The following is an 18,541-nucleotide window of genomic DNA, read 5'->3' on the forward strand; positions in this document are numbered from 1 at the left end:
ATCATGATTACAGTAAAAAATAAAATAAATAGCTACATTTGTATGGGCAATAGCAATAGCAATAGCAGTAGACTTATATACCGCTTCATAGGGCTTTCAGCCCTCTCTAAGCGGTTTACAGAGTCAGCATATTGCCCCCAACAATCCGGCTCCTCATTTTACCCACCTCGGAAGGATGGAAGGCTGAGTCAACCCTGAGCCGGTGAGATTTGAACCGCTGAACTGCTGATCTAGCAGTAGCCTGCAGTGCTGCATTTAACCACTGCGCCACCTCGGCAAATACTTGGAAGGCCAAAGTTCAGAAACACGTTTGTTTTTACAAATAAATTGTCAAAGCAAAAAAAGAGGAAGAGGTTAAGGTAAAGAAGCTTACTTACTGAAGTAATCCATCAGCTGGGCCACCTGCAAGGACATCAGAGACAACGATAGATGTTTCACCATTTTCAAAATGAGGGTTGTCTCTGCCACCAGAAACTGCAATACCAAATCCTCGCTTTGAGTCCTGAAAGGGAAAAAGGAAAAGGCACACCACACATTTAGTAAACAACCAAAACCACACAACAACCATCTCCCTCAATTATATTCAATCATTTAAATGTAATTAAAGATATATTAGGAAACCATGACATATTAGAACCTGTTTAATTTGTATTTTACTTTTTAATTTTTTTAAATTCTGTTTTTCTAAAAGATCTGATTAAAAAACTAATGAAATCCTGTCTTACCTCTAAAAAAATAAAAATAAAAACATTTTAAAAGAGATTGGCCATGTTGGATAATAGCTTCTAGGCAAAATGTGGCAACACTTAAGTAGCAAAAAACCTCCAAGAAGAGGAGATATATACTACTTGGAAATTATTTTAATGAGAGAATCAATTAATGCAGCATGCAAGTCCCTATAAAAAGTACAGAATAAGACCTGTTACGTATTTGCTTGGGTTTAATGTCAATGTTGCCTACTGTGATAAAATCTAAACTGGAGGGAGATGGAGCAATAATGTAGACTTACTGCTGGAAGTTTGACTGTATTACAAATGTCATCTATGCTGACCATGGTGTACACAAGCTGATATTTTAAAAACTATTTAAAGACAATCAGAATTGAGAAGACCTTTGTGAAGGGATGACTCAAGAGCCCTTCTGAATAACCCCCCTCAGGTAGCACAGTATAGAATCCCTGACTTTGTGGCCATCCAGAGAGAGAAGGAAAGAGATCCATTTTTCAGTCTTTCTCTCCATTACTTCAGTGGTGTCTTCAGAAATCCAAGAACTGCTGATCATCCAGACTGGCCAAATAGCTTTGAGACTTCTACTTTCCTTCCACTCTATTCTCATGTTCCTTCCATTAATTTCTGGATGCTCTGTGTACCATAAATCCTCAAACAAGCAGAACAATGTAGAACAAAGATGCACCTTCATCCTTCCTTTCCCAATCCTACCATTTGTCTTTGCTTACAGATTTTCTTCTCCAACCACTCTTTTTGTCTCTTACCTTGTCTCCGCAGCATATTGCATCAGTTTTTCACATACATGTTGGCTTTCAGTATTCTTTTTCCCTCCTTCTCCTGCTGAATCCCTGATCCCAAAGCTAAGGTGTTTACCTCAAAATCTCTATTTCTACACTGCAGAGTGTGTCTTTTCCCTTTCCTAAAAACTGCCTTTTACTGACTGTCTCATCACTGATCCCCAAGAAATCAGTCACTAGTTTTCCCTGAAATTCTTTTTTGTCATTGAATGACATTTCTTCAGTGATTGCTCCTTTCTTCTTCATCATCTTTTTTATTGCTTTCTGAATGCTTAACATGCCTTTACTGCTTTCCTCTCCATGTTGTTTATCATTTTAAATGCTATTTTTCCATTGAATGCAATATCCCTAATGTGTACTATATCCTTGTTTTTCCTAGTTTCCACTGATGTGTTTTCATCATGTTGTTGCTTTATAAAACCTAATTTCTTACTTGGAAGTGCAGGTAGCAAACATTGTTAAGACCTGTAGTCATTCTGAGATGGGTACTTTTTAAATTGTAGTAATAGTAGTCATTTTTATTACAGTCACAGACCAGCATTACAAATAAAATTATTTTAAAAAACAAAATGAAATAAAATTAAAAAAACACAAGATATTTAACAATTGGTGGTGAAGTATCAGTGGGCAGTCAAAGTCTGCCTAAATTTGCAGACAGAATAATAAAATTTAGCTACATTCAAACAAACTATATTACACTGATCTGACAACAGCAAGTGTATATAACAGATATCATTGTTTCCTGGGTATTTTATCAGGTGAGGTGTTAAGAGATAGGTCTATGAGTCCTTATAGAAGGTACAGTACAGTAGAGCATGAGCTGTTGTTTCAATAGCCCCTTGTCCATGGGGGGGACAGTTTTAGTTCATGTGGGATTTTTTTTTTAAATATTGGCCCTCCAAGACTGTTGGGGAAAGTGTATTGCAATATACTTAACTTAACACCCTATGGAGTTTGGAGAAAGTTATATAGTGTGTTTTTAAATTGTCTTTAGTTAAAAATTTGCAATTATATACTGTTCTTTATTAGACAGTCTTTGAGGAATCCCAGTACAGTACAGTAGTCAAAATTGATATAATATTAACCTAAGACCATATTTTAAGCTTGTCCTGAAAAAAAAGTACTTCCCTATAGACTAGGGAATTGCATGATAAATGAAAAATGTTTTTTACAGTGTGTACAAGAGCACATTACACAATCTTGATTTACGAATGGCTTGGAACTACAGAGACAGAAGAGGGCTGCAGTAATGTAGCATTTAAATCACTGCGCTACAAATTAAGAAGCCATCTGCCACAAATTCAGAAGATAAATATAGGTCTGTCACTCCTTCTCAGCTTCTGTGTCCGTAGCTGATACTTTACAGATTTTCAAAACATTCTGAAACTATCGCATAACTGGTGAGCAATCATAGAAGCAAGGTGGGGTTAAAGAAAATATTTGATTTGAATCAGGACAGCTTGAAAAACTTCTGTAAAATGGAAACTGTTAATTACAAAACCCAGATAGGCATATCCTGAGCCTTCTAAACGCTTATCAAATACCATATTTTTCAGAGTATAAGATACACCTTAGTTTTGGGGGAGGAAAATGAGAAGAAAAAAAATTCTGCCTCTGCCTACGAGCATCCATACTATTCAGCTGGCTAATTTCCTGTCAGTGTGTGAGAGTTCATGACTTGGTGAGCCATAGGCACAGCAACTAAGTCAGTCAATGAGGGCTATTTGGACTCTGAACAGTATTTGCTGTGCAAGCAACAAGGAGAAAGGAAGGAGTCTGGCTTAGCTGAGAACTGAAAGTGAAACTGCTTGTGTTTTGCTTGTATTTACTGCTACCTTGGAAAACCTGCGTTTAGTTCTTATTGAGACTATTTTAAAATAGTCTCAATAAGAACAAGAATGTATTTATATACGGTGGTTTTTTTTTCTTTTTTCTTTTCTCGTTTTTTTCTTTCTTTATATATATTTTTTCTTTTTTTTTTCCCCCTTGGTTTATTTTACTTTTATCAGATTAAACAACACTCGAATAAAGGCATACACCAAGGAGGGAGATAGAGGGAAAGAAGAGGGAGGAGTAAGGAAGGAGTAAGGGGAATGTAAGGAGGGCGTGTGGGGAGTAAGGGGAGAAGGAAGGTTTGAGGGGAAAGGGAAGTAGGAGGGGAGTGTTAGAGGGAGAAAGGAAAGTTGGAGGAGGTAGATGGGGTGTATGGAGGATGGAAGTGTTAGGTGGGGTTGTGAATGATGAGTTGTGTTCCTTTTTATTTTGTTTGTTTTATTTCCTTTTTTTTTCTTTTTTTATAGTAAATACCCTGTATATAAGTGATTGGAAATGGAATGTGAAAATGAATAAAATATATATTTTTTTTTTAAAAAAAAAGGAAAACCTGCGTTTAGTATTGTATTGTATATAATTATTATTATTTTGAATACTGCTGAATCAGTTACTTGTGTGTGATTTCTGAATGTGATTGCTGCTGCAAACTCTAATCATCCAAGGAAGCTTTAGCACTTATTGCATTCTGATTCCGTACAGCTGATTGGCGGGTGGATCCCACTGCCGGAATACCCCCAATCAGGTGTCTCAGGCTGCAGGGATTGCCACAGTCCATCGCTATCTCCATGCCTCATGTTTTTGGCCTCTGGTGCGGGTGGGTGGGACTACATTTGGTGTATAAGATGCACACAAATTTTCACCCTCTTTTTTTTGGGGGGGGGGGTGCATCTTATATTCCAAAAAATACTGTAATACCATTAGAGTTACATTTGTTAATGTACAATTCAGTGCTTTTTTTAATTGTGTAAAGTAAAATATGCACAATATTCCCTGACTGGACAGCCAGATTATGTCAAGAGCAAAACACAAATGTTGAATTGCATTTGAACCATTCCCATGTATCTCAGCATATAATTGGAACTGGCATATTCTGGGCCTGGGAGTTCTGAGGTAGGAGATAGCAATGAAACGGCAACATTGGTGATAGTGAAGGCACACAAAGAGGGCGGCAGGCCCTAGGACAATAGGACAAGAAGCAGGTGGGATGATGCTAGTTTGGTCCCATGGTTAAAGGCATCAGGCTAGAAGCCAGGAGGTCATGAGTTCTAGTCTCACCTTAGACATGAAAGCCAGCTGGGTGACTTTGGGCCAGTCACTCTCTCTTAGCCCAACCCACCTCATGCAGTTGTTGTTGTGAAGGAAATAGGAGGAGGGAGGAGTATTAGTTGTGTTCACTGCCTTTGAGTTATTTGTAAAAATAATAATAGGATATACATACAGGTGAAACTCAAAAAATTAGAATATTGTGCAAAAGTTCATTTATTTCAGTAATGCAATTTAAAAGGTGAAACTAATATATGAGATAGACTCATTACATGCAAAGCAAGATAGTTCAAGCCATGATTTGTCATAATTGTGATGATTATGGCTTACAGCTCATGAAAACCCCAAAACCACAATCTCAGAAAATAGAGTATTACATGTAATCAGTAAAATAAGGATTGTACATAGAACAATATCAGACCTCTGAAAAGTATAAGCATGCATATGTACTCAGTACTTGGTTTGGGCCCCTTTTGCAGCAATTACTGCCTCAATGCAGCATGGCATGGAAGCTATCAGCCTTTGGCACTGCTGAGGTGTTATGGAAGACCAGGAGGCTTCAATAGCGCCCTTCAGCTCTTCTGCATTGTTTGGTCTCATGTCTCTCATCTTTCTCTTGGCAATGCCCCATAGGTCAGACAAGTTTGCTGGCCAATCAAGCACAGTAATCCCATGGTCATTGAACCAGGTTTTGGTGCGTTTGGCAGTGTGGCCAGGTGCCAAGTCCTGCTGGAAAATGAAGTCAGCATCCCCATAAAGCTCATCTGCGGAAGGAAGCATGAAGTGCTCCAAAATCTCCTGGTAGACGGCTGCGTTGACCCTGGAGTTAATGAAGCACAGTGGACCAACACCAGCAGATGACATGGCTCCCCAAATCAACACAGACAGTGGAAACTTCACATTGGACTTGCAGTGTGTGCGTCTCCATTCTTTCTCCATATTTGGGTCCTTGGTTTCCAAATGAGATGCAAAAGTTGCTCTCATCAGAAAAGAGGACTTTGGACCACTGAGCAACAGACCAGGTCTGGTTTTTTTAGCCCAGGTAGTTACACTTCTGACATTGTTTGTTGTTCAGGAGCGACTTGACAAGAGGAATATGACATTTGAAGTCCATGTCCAGGATCCGTCAGTGTGTGGTGGTTCTTGATGCATGATTCCAGCCTCAGTCCACTCCTTGTAAAAGTCCCCAACACTTTTGAATGACCTTTTCCTGACAATTCTCTCCAGGCTGCGGTCATCCCTGCTGCTTGTGCACCTTTTTCTTCCCCACTTTTCCCTTCCACATAACTTTCTATTAATGTGCTTTGATACAGCAATTTGGGAACATCCAACTTCTTTTGCAATTACCTTTTGAGGCTTTCCCTCCTTATGTGGGTATCAATGATGTTTTTCTGTCAGGTCAGCAGTCTTTCCCATGATTGTGATTCCTACTGAACCAGACTGAGAGACCATTTAAAGTCTCAGGAACCCTTTGCAGGTGTTATGGCTTAATTAGCTGATTAGAGTAGGACACTTTGAGCCTAGAATACTGCACCTTTTCACAATATTCTAATTTTATGAGATTGTGGATTTGGGGTTTTCATGAGCTGTAAGCCATAATCATCACAATTATAACAAATCACGGCTTGAACTATCCTGCTTTGCATGTAATGAGTCTATCACATATATTAGTTTCACCTTTTAAGTTGCATTACTGAAATAAATGAACTTTTGCACTATATCCTAATTTTTCGACTTTTACCTGTAAATAAATAATAAAACCCTGAGCTTGAATTCAAACATGTAAAGGGAAAGGGAAGCAAGGCACTGGAATCACTGGAAGAAAGAAGAATAAGGGGATGTGGGGCATTTGTGTTATGCTACATTTGAATTTAAATAAGACGAAGGAATTACTTCTAGTTCAGAAAGTTAATACAAGCTATAAGCCTGTATTTGTTTCTGCCTTCCCAAGCCTCTGCATAAGTAAATTTGTTAAAAAGTCCCTTCTTTTAACCTTCCACGTGACAATCTTACACTGGTATCCATTAGAGAAAACCATATTCTTTTTTGTTGGATATAGTTATTTTTTAAACTCTTCATTTAAGTTTTGGAATTTAAACTGGGCCTTTTGTTAACCAAGAGACCATTCCACGGTTCTGTTTAAGAAATGATCAGATCAAAACCTTCCATTTAAGACAGTAAAACAAATAGGTGGAAATACAATTATTTCAGTATTCTGTAATGGTCACGGAAAAGGAATGGATAATTGTCCAGCATTTCTTGGATAATCTGTGCACAGTTCAGTTTCGAGACCTCTGAGCAGTCCTTCCCTTTCATAAGCCCCACTGTGACATCAAAGACAAAAATATGGTTTGCGCAAACAGGTTTATCTGCATGCTGGAGGCCTTTATATGTATTGTTGCTCAGAAAAAAGACAACAGCTGTATACACAAAAGCCAAGTGCTTATGTCACAGTGTAATTTATAAGAGGAAAGGCTGCTCATCACCATTTTTTAATTTTATTTGTGCCTTCAAGTCACTTTTGATTCTTGGTTAAATGTCTGGACTAGTTCCTGCAGTTTTCTTGGCAAAATACTCAGAAGTGTTTTGCCATGACCTTCTTCCTAGAGTTGAGAGTGAGGGACTGCTCCAAGGTCATCCAGCTGGCTTCTTGCCTAAAATGGGACTAGGACACGCATCTCCTGGTTTCTAGCCTGGTGTCTTAACACTACATCATGCTCTTTTTGTACTACCAGTGTCGGGGTAAATTCTATCCTTTTTTTATTGCATGAATGGGACTGTTGTCCCTTTGTAGCAAATGAAGATAACTTTGATGACTTTGGGGAACAGTAGCATTTAGAAAAAGCTGTAGACCTGAACACTAGACTCCTCTATGTTCCAAAGAATGTAATTTGTTCCAAAACATTTCCTTCGTGATAATCAAAACTGAGTGCTGGAAAAGCCCAGAGGTTTAGTGGCATTTTAAACTGTGCTATTTCTTCCTTGGGTTATAGAGAACTGAACCTTTAAGAAAGGGTTGATGTTATTTTTTAAATTCTGGGTATTTTTAGTAGCTTTAGAAAAATGAATTGCTAGCATTGCAAAGAAAATTATTGATGACAATAAATGAGGGCTTTTTAAAAAAAATGTTTAAGCAGTATACTTATCAGGGTTAAAATATTTTGTTATTGAAACGCAATTAAAATTGGAACATATCTTGTTTGTCAATTGATATGAGATATTTCAGTGCAAAAAAGCTATTAGAAAATTATAAACAAATAACATACTACCTTTTGTAAGGTCACTGTGTACTGTTCCCATATGAGCTCTTCCATGACTGGACCCTATTTATATGGAGAAAAAACAACATCAATTGAAAAAAAGGAACTCTTTCCAAGAAAAAGTGCTTCAAGCAGAAGAAATGTTTTTAGAATTATAGTACAATAATATTTTTAAAGCCAAATTTAATAAGCATAGCTAAGAGTAAAAAACAAAGAGATACTTTCTGAATATTAGCAGAAAATAAGCATGACTGTTTCTCTACTGTCATACTTTAAACTTGTAATATAAGTTATAAAGGTAGCAGCCAAACCTTAGAAATCTACATCTTTTAAAATCCAGGTTTAAGCAAATGTCTAAGTAGGGCTATGGTCTCCAAAGAATTATAATGATATAATAAAATAAAAACTTATGAGCACATGTGGTACTAGAAAATTTGTCTTTCAGCAATGTGGTCATGAAAGTGAGGCATCACGGGACTGTACCCAATTTTTCAACATTTTTCGATAGTTGTTATGTAACACATATCATGTGATGGTGATTTGTGACCTTCTCTGCCACCTTCCTCTTTGACTTCATCATAAGCCAGCTGGGAAGGTTGTAATCATGTCCCAGGGACACCACAACCAATTTAAATACTTGCCAAGTGCACAAATCATGATGTAATCATGGAGATATTATGACAATCATTAGTGAAAGGACTAATTGTAAGTTGTAAATTACTTTTTTCAATGCCACTGCAACTTCAAATGGTTGCTAAACAAATGGTCATAAATCAAAGACTACCTGTATATAGATTCTGTATTTTCATTACAGACTTGGGTGAGGGTTGATGAAAATGAACCTGAACAAAACCAAATAATGGTTTGATACATTATGGTGGAAAAGAAATATCTTCTTAGACCTTGAAGAAGCTATTGATAAATCGAATTAGATAGACATATTGTATATGAATTCTTTCCATTCAGACTTTTGAAAACCTGTTATACAATAAAACTCAACTAAAAATTAAAAACCAAAATATTACAATAAAAAACAAAAGCTAAAGTATAAATCAACAGAGTAATGCAATAACAGTAATGGTGAGTCCAAATAGGTTATCAAATAATTGCTGTTTTGTTCATATCCATGAAATCTATGTGCTCCAGCTGAGAGCAAACCTAGGCATGGCATAGCCCTGTGATGCTGAACTTATGGTACGCGTGCCACAGGTGGCATGCAGAGCCATTTCTGAGGGCACGTGAGGCATTGCCCTGTCAGCTCCAGTGCACATGTGCACGCTGGCCAGCTGATTTTTGGGCTTGGTTTTTGGCTGTTTTTTGCCCTCTGGAGGCTTCTCTGAAGCCTCCAGAGGGCAAAAAAACTGCCCAACACACAAACTGGAAGTTTGGGAACGGACTTCCAGTTTGCGCGTTGGGCTGTTTTTCAGGCTCCCCAGGCTTCAGGAGGCTTTCCTGAAGCCTGGGTGGGGCAAAACATGGCCCAACGGGGCCCACCAGAAGTCCAGGAACAAACATCTGGGTTGGCCGTTGGGCTGTTTTTTCTGAAGCCCACAGAGGACAAAAAATGGCCCAGCCGCCTCCCAGAAGTCTGGAGGCTTCAGTGAGGACTGGGCGCATGTGCACAGGGGTGGAGTTGTGCGTGCATCCATGGGGGAGGGCATTGCCTTATGGGTATGGGCATGCACATGCGTGACCCCCCTACGCTTCTCCCCACTTTTGCCACGCCACAACAAAAAGATTAGCCAACACTGGTATAGCCGCTGGGCCCCATATGACCCTTTGGCTGTTCCTATCCAAGCCATGTGACATCAGTTGGATATTATAAATTAATGTAAAAAGGCACACTGCAGGGAGTGGGAGAAGAGGCTGAGTTGACTCTGTCTCTACGCAGTTGCTGTGCACTCCTTCAATTGGCTGTCAGCCACAAGTGGGCAAGGGGAGGGGTAGTAGCAATGGTAATCAAGTGAGGAGACGCAAGCTTGGCCATGCATCACCTCTTCGGTCGAAGGTCAGCTTCCCGGTTGAGTGGGCAGAGCACAGCCAGGAGTTATTGGCTCCGCCCTCCACAACAGACTCAGTTTCTCATCTGGCTCCTTGGGGAAATTATTGTCCAACCCAGCTTAGAGTAAAGTTCTGTCTTCCCTACAATTTACAGTTGAAATCTTGCAGAAAATCGGGGAAGTCCAAATTAATAGATATGGGAGGAAAGTTTACCTCAGAAAACAAATTCTACAAAAAGAGACAAAATGTTTAGTCAGAAATTTTTAGAAATTGTTATTCCTTTTTGCCAAAAGGTGCGCCAATTCCATGTTCTGCATTTCCATGCACAAGTTATCAAACTGAGTATCAGACATTAGCCTTTGGGCATTTGTCAAGAGTATGCTCATGTAGCAATTGATTTAATGCAATGTCTTGTCTTAGAATAAAATGTTCATCATAAATTAAAATATCAATTAATTAATTAATCCTGATGCCACAACTTAAACCATCCCAAACATTAATATTTTATTATTGATGCTGGTATCTTTACAAATATTAACCATGAAAAAAAAACTGAGAAGAGCTAAAATGTACAGGATTTTTTTTAAAAAAAAGAATTATCACTGTAAAAATCATGACAGATGACAATTGTAAAATCACTCCCAAAATGCTCTGGATTGCACATCTCCTTCTTGAATCATGTATCAGCAAAATTACTTTTGAGGTATTGCGTTTGATGTCCTCTAAGGTAAAAAATTTGTTTGACTCATGCAAACAGACAAATATGTGCTCATTAGTTTTACAGTGTAGAAACCAACAGATGTAGATTTCTATATTCATGCAGCCTCATAACAAATGTTAAGGATAATTATTTATTACTTCAAGTATAGATAGTCTTCAACTTACAACCACAATTGAGCCCAAAATTTCTGTTGCTGAGATATTTGTTAAATGAATTTTGCCTCATTTTACAACTTTTCTTGTGACCGTTATTAAGTGAATCACTGCAGTTCTTAAGTTAGTGACATGGTTAAGTGAATTGACTCGTTGCCTTTGCTTGACATGACCACGGATATGCTGTAATGGTCATAAATGAAGACCCAGATTGTTGGGGGCAATATGCTGGTTATGTAAACCACTTAGAAAGGGCAATAAAGCACTATGAAGCGGAATATAAGTCTAAGTGCTATTACCATAAGTGATTGTTTTTCAGTGTCATCATAACTTTGAACAGTTGTAAGGCAAGGACTGCCTGTACTTAAACATATTTTATTTGTGAATGAAACTAATGCTGCACAGTAATTGCTCTATAAGTACAGAAATTAGAGTAGCATTTATTTCTGGGAAGGAGGTAGAAGAGATTAATGTTCCTTGAAATTACATATAATCAAATTGCTATAAATGAAATAAAATGCTTTCACTGCTCTTGAAGAATGGATTAATTAAACTATAAGTGACTGTATCCAGAAGCTCCGTTTTGTAGAGAACAGAATGTAGTACTTATAAAGTATTGCAAAAGCTCACCTTGGGAGTCCCCTAAGCATAAAGGCCATCTGTGCTCTCTAAATCTCTAACTCATAATCTCTTCTTTAATGTTATAAAAATTACATCTGTTTTCTTTGCAAAATACTGTCAAGGCCAACAGATTAATGGAAGGACCAATATGAGCATGGGGGTTGGGCAAGATTTTATAAATCTCCCTCTGAAGGAGAGATTAAATTCTTGCTCCCAAGATTCTAGCTATATCAGGAGCCAAGAATTTAAAAGAGAAATGATGCACAGAGAATGCAAATACATCAAGAGATGAATTAAATCAAGTACTAGCTGCTTATTAATAGTTATTAATATGTCACTGGAAATAATGCAAAAAAGATAACCACAATATGTTAATTATGACATTATTTATGCAATTACCCAGTGGAAAAAATAACTTTTTCAGAAAATTCAGACCAATATCTTAATGAAGTGCCATTCTTTAATTCAACAATTTTTCTCAGAAGTATTATGCAGATTTCAGCCTACCCAATTCTAATTAAATAGTGTTTTTATAGGATCTACTATTAGTGACTCCATGAACCGCCCCACAAACATTTTTCAAGCATAAAGATTGAGAAATATCCTCCAATACATGCTAGTTGATTCATATTTTAAACTTAAAAACCTTCATGCATACTAGAGAAAGGGAAAAGGTAATCAATTTCCATCCCCGGTTAAAATCCTCTATTTTTTACAGCACATAATCACATTCACTATGTTTTACCAGTTTTTGCTGTGGCAGGATGCAATCTGTTCAGAGGGTGAATTCCCCAGGCTTTTAATCAATGTGTATCAGTCAAAAATGGTTATGCAATTCTACTATAATAGTAGCCTACATATTCAGCTATTCAACTATCCTGCCATTATTTCCTAAGGTAATATACAGAAGTCCAAACACACATACACAAGAACACTAAAACTTCCAAAAGCAATGTTGAATTTTATAATGTTAAAAGAGTCCAGTCCAGCCTGTTTCAAAAGTTCTCCTTAAATAACCTTTGAGGCTGAGGTTAAGTAACCATCAACATTAAGAGTTGCTTTTCCTCTGCCAAGAAAAACAAACAATGTAGGAAATGTGAATTTTCGGAGATATGGGCACATGTCTTGCATCTGGAGAGCATGCAGGACACAAATATTGGATATTCGGATGCAGATTATAGAACTCATTGCAATTTGATTAGCTTCCCGAAGCATAACTTTTAAGCAACCAATTCGAATATGATGTGCTTGTAAGGTGTTGGGTATATTGCAACTAAAATGAATGACATCTGGATGGATTGGGGAAGCTGATATAAATGTATGAAAGGTGAGAAGATTTATAGATCACTGCTTCTCCAACTTAACAACCCAAGATCAGCGAGAGCAACCTGCTTCATTTAATCTTTCTTTAATGAACAGTGATCATTATTATTTTAGCCACTGTCTGTGGAAGGCAGGATGAATGCCTCTTCCACATGTTTTCAACCTACAGTAGAACCTCTGGTCACAACCATAATTCATTCCATACCCTCGGTCGCAAACCGATTTGACCTGAACCTAATTTTGGAAATTTGGCGCTTACCAAAAAAGTAAGCCTGGAAGGGGAAATTGGCCGTGGGAAAAAAAGGTGAATTTTTTGGTCAGAACTCAATTTGGTCGTGGTGAGAAGTGGTTGTGACCAGAAGTTCTACTGTATATGGTCCTGAGCTTTCTTTTGCCAATTGGGCCCACAATATTTGCTGATGTCATAAATCCATCTTGCTTTAGGTCTCTTTTGTGGATGCTTTTTATAAAATGGGATCCATTCTATGACTGCCTGCCTTAGTCCACCTGCCGTCTGTTCTTTTTGCTATGTGACCAGCCTATTTCCATTTCAATTCTTTTACTCTCTTGATGATATCGTATTCTTTTATTTGTTTTTTAATCCATGTGCAATTCTTACAATGCCAAGCATGTATGTTTTCAATGAGCAGTGATATTGAACTCAATTCCTTTGGGTTTTTTCCCTAGCGAAAGAACTCTTTTTTGGTATCTTAAATAACCAATCAGCTCCCAATATGCACAAAAGACAGATATAAATCAGGTGCTCAATCACCTCGACTTTTAAAGTTCAAAAGAGTTAGTAAACATTTTGCTTATTTTTACAGTGTTTTCAGGAGTTATATGGTGAAAAAAAATCCTTCATCAGAGATGGGTTTCTGCCGGTTTGTCCCGGATCAGGCGAATTGGTAGTGACAGCGGCAGGAACCTTCTCCCATCCACCCAGACACTTCTGAGCATGAGCAGAAGCATCACACAAGTCCAAGCGAAGCGGTAGTAAAATAAATTGAAACCTAAATTACATTGTAAACAGGCTTGTTGGGGGAAAAAAATTAAGAAAAGAATGGTGGTAGGGATAAAAGCTGTTTGAAACTGAATGCAACACTAATGGGCCAGTTTACAATACTTTTAGCACAATCCTATGCATATTTAGTCAAAAATAAATCCCAAAATTTGACTCACTCAGGAGGAGGCCTTTATAGCTTTTATGTTTATTTGTCTCCTGTCTTTATTATTTTTACAAATAACTCAAGGCAAGGAACATATACAACATAACTTTTTCCTTTTATGTACCCCAACAGTACTGTAAGGTGAATTGGGCGGAGAATGAATGACTAACCCAAAGTCACCCAGCTGGCTTTCATGGTGTATTATTGTTTAATTTTATCTGACTTATTTATATATTCATATATTATTAATAGGATTTATGGACTCTGGTTTGTTGGGGTATTTTTAATTGTGTATAACTATTCAGTATTCCACTATTCTTTCAACATTAAAATTGACTAAGCAGTTTGTATTTTCATGTATTTAAATTCAATTGAGATTGTATATACTGTGTTTTCCCAAAATTACAACATGTCCCGATAATAAGACCATGCCATATTTTTCCTCTGGGCAAAAATATACGCCTTCCCCCAATAATAAGCCCCCTGGACACCCCCCCCTCCAGCCAGGCAGAGCGCCACTCACCAACCTAGCGATATTCCGAAGGCACAAAGCCGCTGGAGCCGGGGAGAGGGGAGCAAAGGCGCTCACATTGCTTAACGCCTTTGGGATACCGCTAGGTTGGTGGGTGGTGCTGTGCCCAGCTGGAGAGGGGGGTTGTCGGGCAGCTATTCTCACAAGCAGCCACCTGGCAATGCCCCTTTCCAGCCAGGCAGAGCGCCACTCACCGACCCAGTAATATTCCAAAGGTGCTAAGCTGCGTGGTGCTTTGCCTGGCTGGAAAGAGAGGTTGTGCGAGTACTTGTTCTGCCTCCAGCTCACGTGCCTCCCTGCCTCACCATGCCCAACTCTCCCTGAAGGGCTGGGCTAGGGCGCTACCGCCGCCCCGCTGGAGCACAGCTTGGAAGATTCTGGTACAGAAAGTCTTCCCGCAGCCAGCCCACAACCATAGAGCGTAGTCCCAGAGCAGCCGCTGCCGGAAGACTCGGCAGATCTTCAGAGTTTGGAAGCCGGTTATGCTCGGAGCATGGTGGCAGTGACAGTGCCCTGGCCCAGCCCTGCAGGAGAGTTGGGCATGATGAGGCAGGGAGGCATGTGAGCTGGAGGCAGAACAAGTGCTTGTGCAAACTCTCTTTCCAGCCGGACAGAGCGCCACGCGACTTAGTGTCTTTGGGATATTACTTGGTTGGTGAGTGGCGCTCTGCCCAGCTGGAAAGGGGCATTGCTGGGTGACTGCTCATGAGCATGGTCACCTCATGGCAGCTTTGTTGCGCTGTGTGCCCTGAGGCTGTGCCCGGCTCTTCGGGTGCCCGCTCGCAAGAGAGCAGCCACCCAGCAACCCCAAACCAATAAGCCGCCCCCCGGATAATAAGGCCCAAGCAAAATTTGGGGGGGGGGTTCAAAAGAAAATAAGACCCTGTCTTATTTTGGGGGGAAAAGGCGTTGGTCTTACCTGAACGTCTATTTTCGGAGTGGAGGAGGGAGTGGTCACGTGTGAGTTTTAACTTAGCCTGATTGGTCCAAGACTGAGAGCAAAGCTATAAATACTGGTGCCTTCCAATCCTGGCCCAGATTCTCGAAGATGAACGGTACAACTGAAACGACAAAAAAAAAAAACACAACAAACCCCGGGAACGCCAGGGCCCTCCGCTTGGCCCCAATTAACAGAACTCAGGGCGGGTTGTGACCACTCCCTCCTCCACTCCGAAAATAGACGTTCAGGTAAGACCAATGTCCTTTTTCCAGAGTGGGAGGAGGGAGTGGTCACATGTGGGACATACCCAAGCTAAAGTCCCAGGGAGGGAGAATAAGAACCACTAGGGCCCAAGGGGAGCCTCAGCCGCCACCCCCTGCATAACTCTCCGACCGAAGGATGCGTCCGCAGACATGAAAGCATCCAGACGATAATGCCGGATGAAAGACGTCGGGGAAGCCCAAGTGGCCGCATGACAGATGTCCTCAAACGGGGCTCTTGTGGCCCACGCCGCCAAGGTTGCGGCACTCCCAGTAGAATGTGCTGTGATCCCCGACGGAGCCGGCCGACCCGAGGCCGTGTAAGCCTCCACAATGGCCTCACGCAGCCAACGGCCAATGGTAGCTGAAGACACCCTCGACCCCAGCGACCCTGGCTGGAAGGAGACAAACAGGGCCTCCGACCTATGGACCTCTCTGGTACGCCGGAGGTAGATCCGCAGAGCGCGGTGGACATCCAACCGATGCCAGAGACGTTCCCTGTCATTGGATGGGTCCGGGCAAAAGTCAGGCAGGACGATCTCCTGGGCCCTATGAAAGTGAGTATTTACCTTCAGGACGAAGGCCGGGTCAAGGCGAAGGACCACCCTGTCCTGATGAAAGTGACCGAGGTCTTCCCTGGAGGACAGGGCACCTAGTTCAGAAATACATTGGGCGGACGTGATTGCCACCAGGAAGGCCACTTTCAGTGACAAGAAGCGTAAGTGAACTGAGTGGAGGGGCTCAAACGGGGCCCCCATCAAGACCCAGAGAACCAGGGGAAGATCCCACGTGGGGAACCTGTGAACTGGGGGAGGCCTGAGATTGATCAGGGGAAACTGGGAAAGGGAAGAAGACCCCCCCCCCCAGGACTGAAGACAGAGCCGCCACCTGGCGATGCAATGTATTCTGCGAAAGCCCGTCCTCAAGACCTTTCTGAAGGAAATCCAAGACGTTGGGAATGGTGGCCCTAGCGGGAGAAATGTTCCTAGGGGAGCACCATCGGACGAAGGCCGCCCTGGTGGAGTTATAAATGTGGGTCATCGACGGCAGCAGCCCCGCTGAATGGCAGGGGAGAGCCACCATGCCAGAGAGATGCAGACCCCCGGTGGGAGGCGGAGAGTCCGAAGAGAATTGCTCAGGCGTCCCCTCTGAAAGGGGATGAGTTCCCACTGAAGGGGCCTGAGATGAAGCCTGGCCCACGGAACAATCCCGATGCAAAAGACCATTCTGCCCAATAACTGTGACAGAGAGAGGATGGAAGTGGACTGCCTTGCGTGAACGCTCTCCGCCAGACGACGGAGGCTGTCCTGCCGTTCTTGAGACACACTCACCACCCCCAACCTGGAATCTATGACTGTCCCCAGATGCAGAATGCGAGTGGAGGGAGAAAGATGACTCTTGGTGAAGTTCACCGAAAAACCCAGGCTTTGAAGGCTCCGAATAGTGAGCCAAAGATCCGAGACGGCCTGAGGAAGGGACCCCGCCTGAACCAAGATGTCGTCTAAATAGCATTGGAGACGAACCGGCACAGACCGCAGATGAGCCGCCAGAGCCGCCAGAACCTTCGTGAAGGTCCGTGGGGCCGAGGCCAGGCCGAAGGGAAGAGCCCTGTACTGGTAGTGGCGGGACCCGTGAGAGAACCTCAAGAACCGGCGATGAGCGGGCAGGATGGGAATGTGAAGATAGGCCTCCGTGAGGTCCACGGAGGCCAGGAAGTCCCCTTTCCTGATGTCCTGAAGGATAGATCTGAGGGATGACATCTTGAAGCGCCTGTACACCAGGAACCTGTTCAGGCGCTTGATGTCTAGAATTGCCCTCCAGCCCCCCATGCTCTTTGGAACCACAAAGAGATTGGAGTAGTGGCCCAGGCCTCGTTCCCCTAAAGGAACCGCTTCCACTGCCCGAATTTCGAGGAGGTGAGCGATCGCCTGAACCATCAGGCGGCGGCGCTCCCGACTCCGAGGGAATGACCGGAAGAGGTTTGGAGGAGTGGAGAGAAATTCTAACCTGAGCCCGTGACGAACCGTGGCTCGGACCCAAGTGTCCGACGTGATCTCGTCCCACCGATCCGCATAGAGGGAGAGGCGGCCGCTGATGGGACGACTTGGGTTCGAGTCACTTCCCTCTGCGGTAGGGACGGCCTCCTCCTCCTCCACGAAAGGGCCGCCGAGCCTGGCCCTGGAAGCGATTCCTGTCCTGAAAGGACTGCCTGGAGAATTGTCTATCAGCTGGGAAGGAAGAAAAGTGTTGGTTATAGCCATAATCAGAAGCCCTATACCGTTGCCTACGGAAAGGATGCGACTTAGCCTCGGCTTTCTTAGCCGTAGAAGGAAGGACCTTCTTCTTGTCCTTATCCTCAACAAGAATGGGAGTAGGGGCCTCCCCGAAAAGATTGGGCCCCTTGAAGGGGACGGTCGCCAAATCCCATTTCGCCTTGTTGACCATCTGCCAGTGATGCAACCAAAGAAGCCTACGAGAGGTGACAGAGGTGGCTAAGGCACTGGAAGCAAACTTGACCATATCCAGGGTCGCATCAGCCGAGAACTGGCAGGCCGCCATGATCTTAAACAGATCCTGGTGGATCCGGTCATCCTGGATAGGGATGCGCTCCTGAAGCTTCTTAAGCCACATGACTGTGGCATGGTTAAAGTAGGAAGCCAAGGCCGCAGACTTAATAGCCCACGCCGTGGCGTTAAAATTCTTCCACAAGGTAAGCTCTGCACGTTTATCCTCCAGTTTCATCTTATCTGTCGCGTCATCCGACACCACCGGAGGAGGAGACCAGGGCGGCCACCGGGGTGTCAATGATTGGCAGCTGAATGGCCTGAGCAAAGGTCTGTTCTAGGTTATAGTGCTGGCGGTCATTACTGCCAGGAGCCGAGAAGTTGGAGGGGCAAGCTTACTGGTTAGTCAAGACCTCCAAAAACAGGAGGGGAGCAGGGAT

General features: G+C 42.0%; 1 protein-coding gene across 4 annotated transcripts in view; it reads right to left on the reverse strand.

Annotated features, from left to right (window-relative positions):
* The window catches only part of TJP2 (tight junction protein 2), an 86,238-nt gene that overhangs the window by 22,186 nt on the left and 45,511 nt on the right, over nt 1-18,541 (reverse strand). For all 4 annotated transcript variants that reach the window (XM_087716007.1, XM_087716006.1, XM_087716005.1 and 1 more), the window contains 2 exons: nt 7,891-7,944; nt 378-502 (listed from right to left, as the gene is read on the reverse strand). In XM_087716007.1, the coding sequence (XP_087572133.1) occupies nt 378-502; nt 7,891-7,935 (170 nt within the window). In that variant the 5' untranslated portion in view covers nt 7,936-7,944. The remainder of the gene's footprint in view (nt 1-377; nt 503-7,890; nt 7,945-18,541) is intronic.

Source organism: Thamnophis sirtalis, unplaced genomic scaffold (genome assembly GCF_051295495.1).
Source record: "Thamnophis sirtalis isolate CommonGarterSnake01/CBP01778 unplaced genomic scaffold, rThaSir2_p1.2 scaffold_5, whole genome shotgun sequence".
Lineage (NCBI taxonomy): Eukaryota > Metazoa > Chordata > Lepidosauria > Squamata > Natricidae > Thamnophis > Thamnophis sirtalis.